Consider the following 16,342-nt stretch of genomic DNA (forward strand, 5'->3'; position numbering starts at 1 on the left):
CATAACCAATATGACCGAATTTAGGCTTTTCATCTTTAAAGGGCAAGCAGAAAAGGCCACTCAGCTTTTTTCTTTACTAAAAGTTTGGTGCCAGGATAACCCTTGTAACAGTTCTACTATTTTGTGTTACTTTTAGGGGACAACACTAAAAAATCTTGGAGACATTTGTCCAGTTTGTCCATTTTTCTTTTTACCCAACAGCACAGGATTAAAACATAAAAAAATAAAAACTTACAGTCAGACAGCAGATTGTCATCACTTCACAAATTTTGGCAAAAAATGTTACTCTTTGGTTAATTTGTGTATTTCCAACTCTTTGTGTGTCCAGGGGCTGCTGAAAGTCGCCATCGACAACGCACGGGCCCAGGAGAAGCAGGTGCAGCTGGAGAAGACAGAGCTGAAAATGGAGTTGTTCAGGGAGAGGGAAGTCAGGGAGACTCTGGAGAAGCAGCTGGCCATGGAGCAGAAGAACAGAGGTACAGCATGATGGGTTTCCTGGCACCACATCCACCTGCCAGCCTTCAGAGCATTTCTCCTTACTTACAAAAGGAATATCTGTAGTGGATTGGACTGTATTGAGATAGGAATCTAACGTTAAACATGATAGTAAAATCCGTTCCTTTCGTTTTAAAGAGGTGGCAACATTCACAGAGTCAAAACGATATATATAAGTAAAGTAAAGAGTTTCCGAACAACTTCGTTAACACCACTGTCAAAACTTAATTCATTAATTAATTAGTTTTTTGCATTTTAAAATCTCCTTTGGTCTACAGTTACACTGACTTAGAGTTAGACGCAGTATGAGAACACAAGATTATTATATGGGTAGAATATTATGTTTTAATATTAAGTCAGAAACATCATGAACTAAATAGGTATTATAGAGAAAGGCATTGCATCCTCACAAATTCATAAACCAATAATAAACCAATGGAGATTTTAAAGCAGTACTAAGTAACTTGTTTACCTTAATAAATCCTTTTCGTAGTCCCTCTGGGGGTTATACAAGTGTTGATGGGATGATTGGGGGTCTTTCATCTCCCCCTGGTGTCTGTGGCCGGAAAACCATGCTTTTAACTTTCCCTGCTCTGACCCGGAGACCCAATACACACTAATGGAATCAAGAAGAAGAAGCTAACAGGCTAACGGGCAAAGCTAACTGTGGGCTAGCGCCACTTTAGCAGTATTTACAGCTAAGTTTGAGTGACAAAAATGATCTCTATTGTGTAATTGAATGTGCAATATCCCTCTCTCCCTTTGTCTTTTCTGTCAGCGTTGTATTTACTCTCAGGGACAATTAATGAGTAAAAACAACATCATGCTACGACACGTGCAGTGGCACTTATGGCCTCTAGGGGCAAAAGTTACTTTGTTCTGCTTTAACATGTGAAATATAGATATAGCTACAAACTATATACATAACTTTACTGTGTTACATGTCAAATACATAAAACAGCTACATGAGTCGTGCTTTTATTTTTCATTTTGTCATAGTTCAAACATGGCGTATTTTCACTATAATAATCTGTTTTTTGATCCCCTTTTCTGTTAGCAAATTCTAAAGTAGAACCAAATTGCTAAAACCTACTATTACCAAGATAGACATCCCTTCACAAGTCGCTTTACCTTTTGCAGTATGACGGCTTCTTGCATCTGGAGGCCAGCGCTCTCGTGCATGTGATAGGCTTTGAGTGTTCGTACACGACTGCGGCATGCATGTTTAATGTATCTTATTGAAACGGTGACAGAACCCGCTGTGCGTTCCTCTTGTTACACGCTCTCTCTACAGTGATCCAGCTTTAGCGCCGCCTCTGCCCTTTTGTAGTCAGTTAACATAATTGAAAATACACATTAACTTACTTGAATTCACCCGGGCTCATGTTAAATGCATCAGCTCCGTCGTCTTAAGCGAGTCGTTTATGTTTAATGAGAGGAATTCATGAAAAAATATCACAATAAATGTTTCAGCCAATGTTAATTCCCTCTAGCTCTGTTAAATTGTAGACATAATTGAATTTGGTCTTAACACTGGCGTTATTGTATTCTCATTTATGTTGTCCCACTTCTCAATGACATTTTAAATCAGACTATGAACAAAGTGTGGCCTATTTACTGAAATTCACACATTGTTACCAATTCAAGCCCTAATTTCAAAGTTTCGGGCTGAATGTTTTTTCCACCAAGCCACATAGCCCATATATCTCACAATAGTAAGTAATGCAGAGAAAGTAACAGTAATTGGCTTTCGGTAAATGAGGTTAAGATATTGCACAGATCCAAATATATTAAATAAGTAACACCTTTTGCCAATGACGTACTTTTTTCTGAGCAAAATTGACTGCAGTACTCTTAACACAATTCTATAAAGTTTCCTAAAATGCGTGCACATACTTATGAAGGATTTTTTTTTTCCAACCCTGTGTTGCAGCAATCATCCAGAAGCGTCTGAAGAAAGAGAAAAAGGCGAAGAGGAAACTGCAGGAGGCGCTAGAGTATGAGTCCAAGCGACGAGAGCAGGTGGAGCAGACGCTGAAGCAGCCCTCCCCATCAGACAGCATGCGCTCGCTCAACGGTCAGTGCTGCCACGCCCCGGGACACAACACATTCTTTTTGGGCTCTTGGGTTTTGATTTCACGATAGCCTATAAAGTTTGTACAAAAGTTGAAGTATTGCTCTGTTTGGGAGCGCTTTGTGCATTCTAATGCATTTCAAACAAGGCTATATTTGCCGACTGTCTTAGGCGACAGCTGCAGCCGGTTTACAGAGAGAAGGTTTGGAAAAACAAAAGAGCTCGCAAATATGAAGGAGTGTTTCCATTCTCCTGTCGTTTACCTTAAGAGCCACGGCATAGTTTTTAATATTACTCATATAGTAGCTTAATGTTGGAAAATTAAGTTTTGAGGGTTAGTTGTGCTTTTATAGACACTACTATCAACATTACAGTTTAAGCACCAATACAATGCTATGATTACTGCTTTTACTCCTACTCCTACTACTATTTCTATTACTACATCCTTTTCTAAAAAAAACTTGACTTCCTTAACCTCTTAACCCCCGCATTGACCAAGCACATTTTCTCCAAATCGGCTTTACCCAAATCTTGAAGCTTCTTGAGTGTAGCGCCTTATTTGAAAGCTAAGACTAACAAAGCTGATAATGAACAGATCTTTTTCCATTTTTCAGTGGTTTTTTTTGTCACTTCTTCGTCATGTTTTTGCCATTTTTCATCGCTTTTTGTTGCTTTGCTGTGGCTTTATTTGATGCATCTTTATCACATTTTTGTCACGTTTTTGTCGCTCTTTTGTTGCTTTTTGCCGGGGTATTTGACGCTTTTTTTTGTTTCCCTTTCATTCTCGTTTTTGACGCTATTTTCAAGAAGCTTTTTTTACATTTGGGTAATGCCAAACTGAAAACAATGTGCTCGGTTCAGGTGGAGGTGAAGAGGTTAAAAAGAGTTGCAATCCAGCTTTACTTTTACTGCGAATGCCTACAAAGTATAACAACTTCAGCTAAAGTTGAAGTCCTCCAGTTTCCTTTGAATCATTTTTTTCACCCTATTTAGCACTCCTTTTATCCATATTTGAAGCGGCATTATCCTCAGCCGTGCAGTACAGTAGCCCCCCTGTCCTGTCTCCCCGTCCACTCCCTCACACGGCGGCCTGAGGGCTCTTGGCTCTTGTTGCGTATGAACGATGCAGTGGAGGTGGCACGCTGATAGGTGTGTGTCAGGGATGTTTAACGGCGCCGCTCCTTCTCTCCTCTGCAGACGCTCTGACCCCTGAGATGGAGAGTGACCGCAGCAGTGCAAGAACAGATGCTGAAAGGACAATACAAGGTACAGGCCTCAGATGAGACTATAAATCTCCCTCTCTTTCTCTGGCTCTCATTCTTCCACACTCTGTCCACCAGCACCAACACCACCACTCCTCCCATATGCGCGCACACACACACACTTACAGTTTATGAACATTAGAGCTCCTGAGCCTGCTGTTCTGGCATACAGCTCGCCATCTGGGCCACCGCTCAGGGTCAAGATCATTGTTTTTTTTGTGTGTTTTTTTTTACCCCTCAGGCTTAATATTGTTTTAAACTTCTCCAAAAAGTGCAAGGCAAAATGCAAATAGAGCTGTCACAAATTTATGAAAGATTCAGAAATAATAAACAGATAGAAAAAAAGATTGTAAAAGCAGTCATTGGTGAGGGGAAAATGTCCACTTTGCGCTGCTCATCTGATTCATCAGTTTTGAACTATCAGCCTAGTTGTTAAAACGCTTTGTTCCCTGAAAGTTGTGAAATTAGCTTAAAAACTCATTCCTATGAAGAATAGGGATGTTGAGAATTAAAAAAATTGGGCTCGATATTTTTTGTCTGTTCACTTATTAGCATTTCTCACCATTCTTCCTTTGTAAAACTTTGATTTAAGTTCACTGAAGCAAATTCAGTTTCAATATATTTCATGTTTATCGCAGCTTGTGTGGAATTTTAAGGTTATGATGATATGATGACTTTTAGAACTAGTTCACAATATCTACTATCAGTATCTAGGCCTTTCATGATAATAAATTTGAAGTTCGATATATTGAGGCAGGATTGTATCGTGATAAACGATGCAATCGGACATTATTGACTCTAACGATACTAGATACTGTCAATCGTTTATCTGTTTTTTATTGAACGATAAGTCGATATAGTATTTATTGTGACAGCCCTAGTGTCTGGTATTGTCAATAATATTGCCTATCGCGATACTTTCCTGCCTCAATATATCGAACATCAAATTTGTTATCGTGACAGGCCTAGTTAAGAGTACGAATTTTATGTGCGGCTTAGTTTTAATCTAAAAACAACTGCAATTGCAATGTTGTTACTTGTACTAAGACTAAACTAGTCACAGCCACTAAGATACCTGTTAATACTACAGTGACTAATACTTAATAACTACCCTTTTAACAAGAGTTACAGAAGACTGGAGACTTTAAAATAATCCATTATAGCTTCCTGCCTCTCCCTACACTTTCACAGTTTTGCTACATTTGATTAATGTTATGTACTATATGTGCAAAAAAAAAAAAATCTGGGCAAGATTCTACAAAAAAATATCAGCGTTATTGCCAACGTTCTTCTTTCATTGCAATGCCAGAATCCAGAATTGCACCGTAAGTAAAATAGTTTAACAGCCAATCGAGCGGGTTTGCCGATAAGGAGGGAAAGTAGATGTTTTGTTTACCGCTCTGAAAGCATTAATGAGTCATAAAACCACAAAAAGCGGTGGAATCCCCCCTTTGATAGTAATAAACGGGCCAAATCAATCCATTTTATGAATAAGCCTTGTACATTTTTAATGGTTTGTTTGTTTGTTAGCCTTGGGGGTGCAGTACACGTTTGGGGAGGGGGGCTTTTGCTGGCAGGATAACCTCTGTAGACTGTCTGACTATCTGTGTTTACCCAGATACAAGACACCTTAACCGAGGGTGAATATCCTCATTATTACTCTCCACGTCTCCCTATTTATTTATTTTTTCTTTTAATGCGCTAGAACTCCAACCTCAACCTTCTTATCTAGGGGTCCTGCTGTATCCGCCACGAGTAATTTGCTCAGAAAACTAGAACAACTTTTCTCTAACACTTTAATGGATAGATAACACAGAATGAAAATAAACCAAGAAAACGCCTTAATTAAAATCCCATGCAGTCAAATGTTTGAAGTCTTAAAAGGGGGCCCATATGATTTACATAAAAAGATAACGTTTAGATACAGCATAATTATAGCCCTCCATTTTGCTCCAAATTGCTACATTTAGCCTTTCTCGTATAAAACAAAATGTGAATTAGATATTTGTCACAGCTTTCTTATTATTTTTTTTTAATCATGTTAGAATCACTGTGACGCGGCTACGGAGCGTGTAATTTGGCCACTCTCTCAATCACTCGACGTTCGCGAAGAGAAGAAGAAGAAGGCGGCAAATAACAGGCTGCAAGGTTTTTTTTTTTTTCCGTCTTGTGTACGCGTGTGTGTGTGTGTGTGTGTTTTTTGTTCAATTAGAGAGAAGCATTCGTCTGCCACCCATGTCTCTCCTCTGCTCTACTCGGCGAGCCTCACTGTATAATTAACCTCAAATGGCAAAAAATGATGTTGATAAATTACACAAGCAAAAAAAAAAAGGCACGAAAGGGAGGGGTGGGGTTTAGCAAGCCTATCACTCGCATGAGAGGAATACACGCTGTACAGTCTCCAGCTCCACAGTAAGGGAATGCAAAGAGGGAGAGAGAGAAAAAAAAATAATAATGAGGCCATAATTTTCGAGAACTAATTATTTCTATTTGTCTTTTGTCACACTCCTCTAATTCCACGATATTAACAGTCCCGTGTTTATTAATTGCTTTTTGCAGTGTTTTGAATGGGGTCCAAGTGGAAAAGCGTGGCTCTTTTAGTCGTGCGCCGTACCTTACCCACCATTTGCTTGGCAACGGCTACCCCGCCCCACCCGACGACCCCCGTCCTATCTTTATAAACCCCCCCCCTTTTCACTTCTGTATCTTCCCGCACTGACGTTTTTTGGTGTTGGGGTTTACGCGACCCCAGCCCCACATGCGTGCACTCCCCGAGATAAAGTTCTTTGTTGCGAGATTAAACATCAAAACAGTTAAAGTGAAATTAAAATTAAATGAATGAATGTCACTGAAGCAAAAAAGGCTGTAATTAATGGATCCCTTAATTGTCTTCATAAAATATTTGCATGGGCATAATTTGCATAATTTACATGTATTAATTAATCTTTCAAAGGAATTTTATGCTGAGAGAAGCCAAAAAAAATTCCCTTTGTTTTAGTTAGCATCTAATGAAATATTTATCCTCTTTAATGAACTTTTCATCTTGATTTGAATATAAAAATACTAAAGTTTGAACATATTTTTAATGAGCCGTTTGCCTTTTATGGAACGTTGGTGTCAAGAAACGTCACTGACTTTCTTGTGTGAGGCAAGATGTTTCATTCTCTGTGCCAGCGTTGCACAATATTGCTCTTATATCTTCAGACTATGAACAAACCTTTCTCTGAATAAGTTCTTTGGAATGCAACACTGAAGTGGCAGATGTTATAAAACCGCATTCTAATCACTGTAGACTTGAAACCTTCTGTTCGGCGTTTCATTCATAACCACATCTTCAGAGAGAAGGGAAATGGGCTGCAAAAAGAGGGTGATTTCAATCAGAATCAGAATTGTTTTATTGGCAATTGTTAGTGAACAGGTTCACAACAAGGTTTTGGTTTTTGGTTTTTGGTTCAATTGTGCAACATCAAAGGTCAAGGTCTATTTATATAGCACGTTTTATACAACATAATATAACACATAACTTAGATAAATAATAAACTATATCAACTTCAGACTGCAAGTAGGCCTGTCACAATAACAAATTTGAAGTTCAATATATTGAGGCAGGAAAGTATCGCGATAAACGATATTATTGACTCTAATGATACTATATACTGTCAACTATCAGACATACAAATGACAGTAATCCATGGTTCTAAAAGTGTATCATCATTTCCTAAAATACCACACAAGCTGCAATAAACGTGAAATATATTGCTTTCCAGCCCTCCATCACATTCAGGGGACACTAAGCTTATTCTCCTTTTATTCATTTCAGAAAACAGGATTATTTATTTAAATTCTTTTTGCATTGTGGAATTAGATTTGTAAAAGATCAACTTGTCGGCTCGGTGGCTTAGTGGTTCGTGCTCACTTGGAGTTTGCTTGTTCTTCCCGTGTCTAAGTGGAGCTCCTCTGAGGCTGAGATCTGACGAAGGGTCTCGCCCAATGCTCCTGAAGGATGAAGAGTGGGTCAAATGCAGTGATTTCTCCACTACCTACAAATGAAGTCCATAAAACTGGGCTGCACAGTACCCAATTTGACTTGTTCACACCATAAACAGCTGCTGTGACTATGTGTAGCCCTATGACAACTTAAATGCACACTTGTGAATCCGTACGCTATCAGCTGGTGTTTCTCAGCCCACATTTCCCTCTGCTCTTCAGGGCCCCCTCCGCTCTTGTCGCTCCTCCCTCCCCAGCTTTATGTTATTTGTAGCCTTTTCGTGTTATGCTATAATGACTTTTACACAGAATTCGGTGGTTGTTGCTTGAATAAATGCAAGCCAGAGTGCAATGCCTTTGAGACCTACGGCAGTGCTGGGTAATTAGCTTGTGTGTTTGTAGACACCACCAACACCCTGCCCACCCCACCCCCCCTGGTTCCAACTCCTAACACATACATACTTGCACACATAACACGCCTATCGTCGCTACTAACAGAAACTGCAAAAGGCGTTAGATATTGATTGTATGTTGGGTAAGGAAAAATTAAACTTCAATGTGATATAACAAAGCTTTACAGAAAATAATGTCAATAAACGCACGACTAGCGGGGATTCTCATGTGTTTAGCACAAGTGCAGCTCAGAAAGAAGTTGTGGCATTTTGTGACCAATTGTTTATGCTTCTCTAGAAATAATGCATTTGATTTGGTAGAATAATGTCTCACAGTATATCAAATTTTGGTATAGTAGTATATAATGTTGGGCAAGTTACTTTAAAATTGTAATATATTCTATATTAGTAGCTACAGTTTAAAAAATGTTATATGTTTGTATTAAATATTACTGTTTGAAAAATTTACCTGAGTTACACTACTTTTAGTTACTTCTGAGCTACTTTTTGCAAAATATGAACTGAAATTAGAAATAATGTAATGTTCCGCGCAAAAATGGAGTCAAAATTTACTTTTCCTTCGCTTTTCCCATTCTCTAATTTTTTGTTTTGACGACATTAACTACATGCAACTGCAGATCTTATACACCAGTGTCCAGTAAGATTTGATGCTGCATTTTATGTCGGGGGATTTTGGCATGTTTTCATTCATAAATTAAATACGCTTGTGACTCAAATTACTTAAATTGTAATGACAAATATATTCCCGTATTTTGTTTAAAGGGGCTAGATGCAAGTTGGCCATTTTATACTCACTACTGCTACCTCAGGTCATACTTGTAACTGCACCTTCTATATCTTGCTTGTGCATGATGACAATTCGGACCCGAATTAACACCTTTTTTAGTGAAAGAATAGGTCTGGGCTCATTCTACACCTTAGGACATTGTTGGAACATGTAGAGGGATTAAAATACATAATTTTGACATTTTTAAACTCTGTATAGTCCCTTTAAGTATGTTATGTTCCTTCCTGAAAAAAGTAATATATTTTTGTAACTCACTACTTTTGTAATCCGTTACCCCCAACACTGGTGGTATAAGACTAAAGTATAAGACTATGTTCCTACCTGGGATCGGATTATCAGTAAGGATTTGGAGATTCTAGATTCTATTAATGATAAAAGCCAAAATATGGGTAGTTTTATGGATAGTTTTGGTGCACTTTCATCTTACGTCCTACGCCGTTCCGTACGTGTTCCCCCACCCATCGCAAACACCTGCCTCTGCAGACTAGGAATCATGTCATGTCTTGCGCAGCCCGTGTCATGTCTAACAAGTTGGCGCCGCTAAACGTCTTTGTGTGCGTTCCTCTTTAGCGTTGAATTATTTAGGCCGGCTGCCATCGAGCATCCTCCTATAAAGGCGTTTACTGTAGCTCTCTCCCCCTTCCTTCCCCGGCAGAGACAGAAAAGCGTACAACAAGGTGGCGGAAATGGTGCGGTAATAAACGTCAAACACGGTCCTCATGTTGAGCCTAACAGATGCTTTTACCAGGGCGGTGTTGGGGAGAGTCGGAACTTGCGCGATCAGGCAGACACAACGCTAAAAGACAAGAGCGTATATGGACGAAGCTCGTTAGGTTGGAGGTGTCTTGCCGGTGCCGTTTTCAATGAGCGCTCTTTCCAATGCTGCGAATGTCACTTAGAGCGCAGGCCCACATCATGAGTGCCGTATTATGTTCAAACAAGCGTATCAGCGGAGATGTCTTAAACACGAGCGAGATGCCTCCTGAGTGGGTGCGATAGCTCCCGCGTCTGCTTTGTTGCTTATAAATTATGAATACTACAGACTAATTATATTTGAAGCTTCTGACTCGAGTTCATATAATTACTTAAATACATAGGCATTTGCTTTATGTAATATTAACTATATCTTTTCTGCGGTGCCAAGAATCATTGCTGCCATGTGCTACAGTATGCTAATGCCAGAGTGGTTGTTTAACCTCTTAGCCTTGAGTTTGGCTTTACCCAAATCTAAAAGCTTCTTAGCTGGAGCTTACAGCCTATAGGTCAGTGTAATCTTTTTCCTTGCGTTGTTGCTGTGTTTCCGTCACTTTATTTACCTTTATTTACACTTTATTTATCACTCCTCTGTCACTCTTTTGTTGCATTTCTGTCACATTTTTGTCATTGTTTTTTGTGTTATTTTTGTTTTGCTTTTTCATCACATTTTTGTTGCTTTTTTATCCCTTTTTGTTGCTTTTCTATCACTTTTTTGTTGCTTTTTTTATCATATTTTTGTTGCTTTTTGTCACTTTTTTGTTGCTTTTTTATACATTTTTTGTTACTTTTTTATCACATATTTGTCGCTTTTTTATCACTTTTTTGTTGCTTTGTTATCACTTTTTTGTTGCTTTTTTACCACTTTTTTGTTGCTTTTTCATCATATTTCTGTTCTTTTTTGACACTTTTTGTTTTTTTTGTTGCTGTTTTGATGATGCTTTTTCCATGAAGCTTTGAGATTTGGGTAAAGCTGTAGAAAATGTGGTCGGTGCAGGTGGGGGTTGAGAGTTTAATAAACTAGTGATAGTATGTACACATATAGCCTGACTCCCTTTGCTGCCTGGTGGCACAGCAGTTAGAGCTCCTGCCTCACATCCAGATCCATCCTGTTTCAGCCAGGTGGGCGGGCATTGTGTTTGGTGTTTTGTCTAATGTTTGGCTCTTCTGTGTGTTGCAGATGGAAGACTGTTCCTGAAGACTACAGTGATGTACTGATCAGGCCGAGGATCTGCGGGGAAAACATAAAAAAAAAAAAAAAAAAAAACGAAAGAAAGAAAGAAAAAACTTCAAATCAATATAAAGAAAATATAAGAGGGAATACCCACAGAGATTTTTACGAGCCTGGTTTACTGAATCAAAAAGTCATGCTGCTTGTAGGGATGGAAATGCTGTGTTCACCCAAATGCTGGAGGAGTCGAATGTAGGCAAACCTTTCTTCTCGCTTAAGCCAACATGGAGTAGATTGATGAAGTCGGTTGGCTTATGCGAAAGATACACACACATACTATTGAGCACAGTCAAATCCTACCAATGGTACACTGTTGGTAATAACTAAAATTCACAGCACTGAAGTTTTTATACTGTATCCTCAGCCAGCGAGAAAAGCTTCGAAAGTAAAATTGAAGGTTTTTTTCGTTTTGTATTTCAATTTGAATTTTCGAGAAGCTAAGACGTGGAGATTGTGGAGAGAGTAAAAAAAAATGTGAATCGTATCCATGTGTTTAGCGCAAGAAAAAGACTGAAGTTTTCTAAATTAGATGACAATACAATCAAGTTTCCTTTTTACAATTGTTGTACATATAGGAGGAGTCCCTCTATCACACGGAGCGGATCATGGCGTATGTGTATATAACGTTAAGAGGTATTGTGTATGCAGTTAGAGCTATTAGGCAAAACAATACCGCCATTTATATAAACCCCATCGTTCTGTTTCCTTCTATTTCTGAGCCGTCATCCTTTTTCCTATAGCTGCCATTTTGGTGAGAAAGCATGCAGGCATGTAAATGTTTGTCCTGGAATTATGATATTTAATAAATCCTATATTGTGCTGAACCAGTCCCGCGGGTCCATGCCACACCAGCGACCCCAGGATGATTTTGACAACATGATATCCAACACTTTCACTTTGAAGACTTTCAATAGGACTGTAACATTTGTAACAAAGGTAATATTTCTTGGGATTAACTGTACATTTTGCCATGTTAGTCACACACACCTCAATGCTTTGTATAAAAACGTAAATGCAAAACGATGTGATGAGCTGAGGGAAAAAAAAATTAAAACAATCAAATCCGACAAACTCCAACACAGAACATTTGCTAATCCCAAACTTCTTTTGTACTTGTATTTCATGGTATCTCTTGATGGAAAAATAATTCTCATCTTAAGTTGACGTTTTCCCGTTGCTTTCCCTAAAGACTTTTTGAAGACTTTTTGGTGCTGAAACACCTATGTATAATACTAGACATAAGCTGATGTCGCTGCAGTTTAGACTTTCTGTGTTACAATCAGAGACTGGGAGGAGTGACCAGGAGCAAGAGGAGTGTCCCATGTTCACAATGTGTTTGTTCTTTTTGTTCTCAATGGAGTGTCTAGGTCTGTTGTCACTGATAACTTATATAGCTTCTCGAATCATCTCTTCATTGTACTTCAAATTCAAATAAAGTTAACATGTTGATGATAGAATTATGTGTATGTTTGTTTATCCAATACACTCAATGGTACAGTAACATTTTTTGTGCCTTTCTAAGTCATTTCAGACAATGAAATGGTACAAGTGTATAACATATTTTAAAGACACACTGTGGGACCTTTTGGATTAGACTCTTGCCAGCAATTCAGAACATGCTAGACACAGCTAGATGCAGAAAATGCAGTGAATAATCCAGGAATGGATTTGGATGAGGACCTTTTAAAATCTCATATTTGGCTGCCTTTAGTCAACATCTCCATGGAGACGAGCGGGAGACGTCCCTGCTCCCAGCAAAGTTACCGTCAGGTCAGAGGTGCCTCCCGCAGCAAAAACACATATGTTTGTTTTTTAGGTTCTATCTATTTCAATAAATGTGTATATTTATTCTCTATATTGGGTGAAATGTTACGGGTGTGGCTTCAAGTGCATTACAAAGTTAGCTTCTTGTTAAGAATATTATTTAATGGCCTTCAAAAAACATGCAATATTGTTTCCTCTGGGGCCAGGACACTTGTGAAAAAGAGATTCTGAATAAATAAAATTGAAACACAAGCGTTTCTTTTATGACAAATCATACGAGCGATCGCGATGTCGTCACATCCGTTGGCCATGGTAGACATTTTACATTTTCATATTGCTTCTCTTGCGCTGAAACAGATCTATCATTTTATAAAACCGAGTTAGAGGCCTGTATGCATCAGCTGCCTACCAAACATCCGGCGAAAATTGCGGAAGTAAACAATAACAGCGATCGCTCGTATTCAAAAGTACCTCATAAATGTACATGTGCTTTTGCTGTGAGCTACTCACCTCTCCTCATACTTGACTGTAACTTTCTTTGATTACCCACTGCAGTTGCATTTTCTGTGTTGAGCTTCTCATTAAGAGAATGTTTTGAAGTGGTGGCCACATTAAAGTACAAAATGTTGCACAGTGTGCCATTTTTTTTTTTAAATGATACAAATCAAATGTATAATTACAAAATCCATAATCGGAACGCCACTGCAAACAAACAAGTACAATCAATCAATCAATCAATCAATCAATCAATCAATCAATCAATCAATCAATCAATCAATCAATCAATCAATCAATCAATCAATCAATCAATCAATCAAACTACTACTTTTTTCACCTCAATATCACAACACCAGTCACCCCACAGTGCGATAAGTACAACTATATAAAACAAATAAAAATGTAAACACTTGGGAAAGTATGGGTCTTAATATATGCATTCTCTGACTCGTAATTGTGTGGATACAATCTTATTAAACCGTTAGATCGTGGTGCTTGAATACAAAACAATGTATTGTATTAATCAGAATGTCTCAGAACACATTCTTACTTCTCTATGCTCACTGCCCTTGTAAAACCTCTTATTATCATTCATACTACCATTTCAAAGACAATATTAGCGTTGGCCTAATAAAACAATAGCTGCCCTCTGGGATCATTTGCGCTCAAACCGGCAATAGGTACGGCTTTTAAAATGCATCAAAAACAGCAAACTGACACTGAGAAACAAATGTCTCCGATAAGCAGTTCTGAGTGAAAAGTGTTGACACAGCACTGGGCCATGAATGCCTTTTACAGCGTGGCCTTAACACAGTCACACAGATGAATAATTGACTGATTGCTGCATAATTCAGCACTGCATTGTAAGTAACAATAATTCAAGGCCTGGGATTTTTCAAGCCTCTTTTTCCGGCTTGGTGTAAAAAATGAGGTTAAAGTTTCAATCAACCTTGAAAGAACAATATGACACACAATGGGCAATCAATCATAAAGGCATGCTTCCAGCTCCGTTTACACTGGGGCACTTTGTTTCCAAAGTTCATTGTCGAGTGATAAAAAGTCTGACATCAAACCCACTTCAGCTTTTTAATGACTATCCCTGTCTACTTTGCTGAAGCACAAGATTAGTCTGGCAATGTTACTTATTCAGTTATCTGTCCAATTGCTTTGTGCACAGTAGGTTTTGTGTGCATTTACTGACAATCATGCTTTTATCTAAGGTGCGTTAAAGGTTGTTAAGTGAATTACATTTTTTCTGCATGGATTCATTGTTCTCATCTTTTTTATATTAAGGATTATTTGTGTGCAAAAGTCACATTTTTCATACAGGATTTTCCATGTTGCCACACCCTTGCCCCGATTTCACATCTCGCTCCTTTATTTTTTGCTGAAGCAGAAGATTAAAAACTATTACTTAGATATTCAGTTTATTTCTCTACGCGATGCCTTTTGAACACTCAGGAAAAGCAAGAGGGCCCCCGAGCTACATGTTCCATATCACTGCGCATTTTGTAATAAATTCAATTCCGTACAAATATGACCAAGAGGCACAGAGACTTTAAATACCAAACGTGCATTATATAGCCGTGTTGTTTAGTGCCGCTGTAGTGTGGAGAGAACAGTGCTGATTGCATATTCAGTGCGTTGGAAAGAGCGTGTTTATTTACACTTGTCTTGATGTCGAGATGTGCTCATGAAGACATCACACAGACATGATTATTCCGCATGATCCTGGCTGCAATTTCACTGTCGGCTTGACTTGACGTCACACTTTAAAAATGTGGTTTGTTTTTCACATATGAATAACTCCCACTAAAGAAACTTAATACATCTTGAATGTGCTAAATATTATTATAACGCATTAAGTTTTGTTTGCGCCACTAGCATCAGCATCCGCACTGCTTCACTTACTCCTCCTGGGGTCATACATCGCCCATGTTTAATTTTTACTATCATTAAATCATTTTAGGCATTCTTTTTCTACCACTTTGCACCAATTTCTATTGCATGTCATGGTTGGATGAAGCCTTTTCCCGTAACTTTGGCCATGTGGCCTTTTTCTTTTTTGTCTGTTTGTATCTTTCTTTTGCCATTAGGCTTTATTGAACTGTACAGTATAGTGTGAAATGGAGAGAAAAGTGAGAGGAGAGAATGGTAGAAATGTTGAAGCTGGGACTGAGGCAGGCCACAATTTTCTCTGTGATCTAACCCCTAGTATATAGGCCCTCATGCAATGCACATCCTGGACCCTAGGAACAATAACCATAGTACTTTCGTGGTGAGTGTTTTTGTCCATTTATTTGCTGATGAAGCAGTGATTAAAGGAACAGGCCACGTTTTTTACATACTGTGATGTGTTCTTACATGAGCTTAGACGAGTTGATACATACCTGTCTGATCTTTGTGCATGCCTATGGAAGAGCTTGGTCGCTTCTAACTTCTACCCATTTGGGTCCATAGGAATATGCTGGGAGAGGCCAAATGCTAACACAGCATCTTTGGTCTTTTTGCGTGACTGAGGGCATGCACAAAATACAGACATGTACGCATCAACTCGTCTAAGCTCAGGTAAGAACATTTCTCAGTATGGAAAAATGATGGCCTGTGCCTTTAAGTTATACCTGCCTACAGGTAAACTTAAAACAGAGACGACCTGAGCCTCTTAGTTAAAACCAAGTTGTGAAGTTGTGGAGTGATCCTTTCTGTCCCAGGAACACCTTTCTAAACAGTTGGTCAAGAACAGCGTCTTCCAGCTGCATCACTGATCCATCATCTCCAAAGAAGAGCTTAAGATGATGGCTCTATGGATTTGTCTCCGCGCTGCTGCAACAGCCTCTTCACCTGCCTCAAAAATAAATAATTATCCTATATCCAGACTGTACACAATTGAGTTGCTTCTGACTCGCACAAATAGGAGGGCCCGCATCACACCTGTTTTGGAAACCCTTCATTGGTTACATTGAGCATTGTGTTCACTTTAAAACCCTGCTGCTGATGTTCTGAGCCCTGCATGTCTCCTGCCTACATCGTAAGACCTCAGACTCGCCTCAGAATCGGAGATCCTCAGGGCATATATGA

General features: G+C 38.8%; 1 protein-coding gene and 1 long non-coding RNA gene across 6 annotated transcripts in view; one reads left to right on the forward strand and one right to left on the reverse strand.

Annotated features, from left to right (window-relative positions):
- The window catches only part of dachd (dachshund d), a 97,671-nt gene extending 85,220 nt beyond the window's left edge, over positions 1-12,451 (forward strand). For 4 of the 5 annotated variants that reach the window (XM_079563538.1, XM_079563539.1, XM_079563541.1 and 1 more), the window contains exons 8-11: positions 329-476; positions 2,429-2,572; positions 3,767-3,835; positions 10,952-12,450. In XM_079563538.1, the coding sequence (XP_079419664.1) occupies positions 329-476; positions 2,429-2,572; positions 3,767-3,835; positions 10,952-10,989 (399 nt within the window). In that variant the 3' untranslated portion in view covers positions 10,990-12,450. Of the gene's footprint in view, positions 1-328; positions 477-2,428; positions 2,573-3,766; positions 3,836-10,951 lie in introns of all 5 variants that reach the window. The other variant, XM_079563540.1, reaches the window with a different exon arrangement.
- LOC306968219 overlaps positions 1-16,342 on the reverse strand; it is a 307,048-nt gene that overhangs the window by 58,497 nt on the left and 232,209 nt on the right. The gene's annotated exons all lie outside the window — the stretch shown is intronic.

Source organism: Gobius niger (assembly GCF_951799975.1).
Source record: "Gobius niger genome assembly, chromosome: 9".
In the NCBI taxonomy this organism is placed as follows: Eukaryota; Metazoa; Chordata; class Actinopteri; order Gobiiformes; family Gobiidae; genus Gobius; species Gobius niger.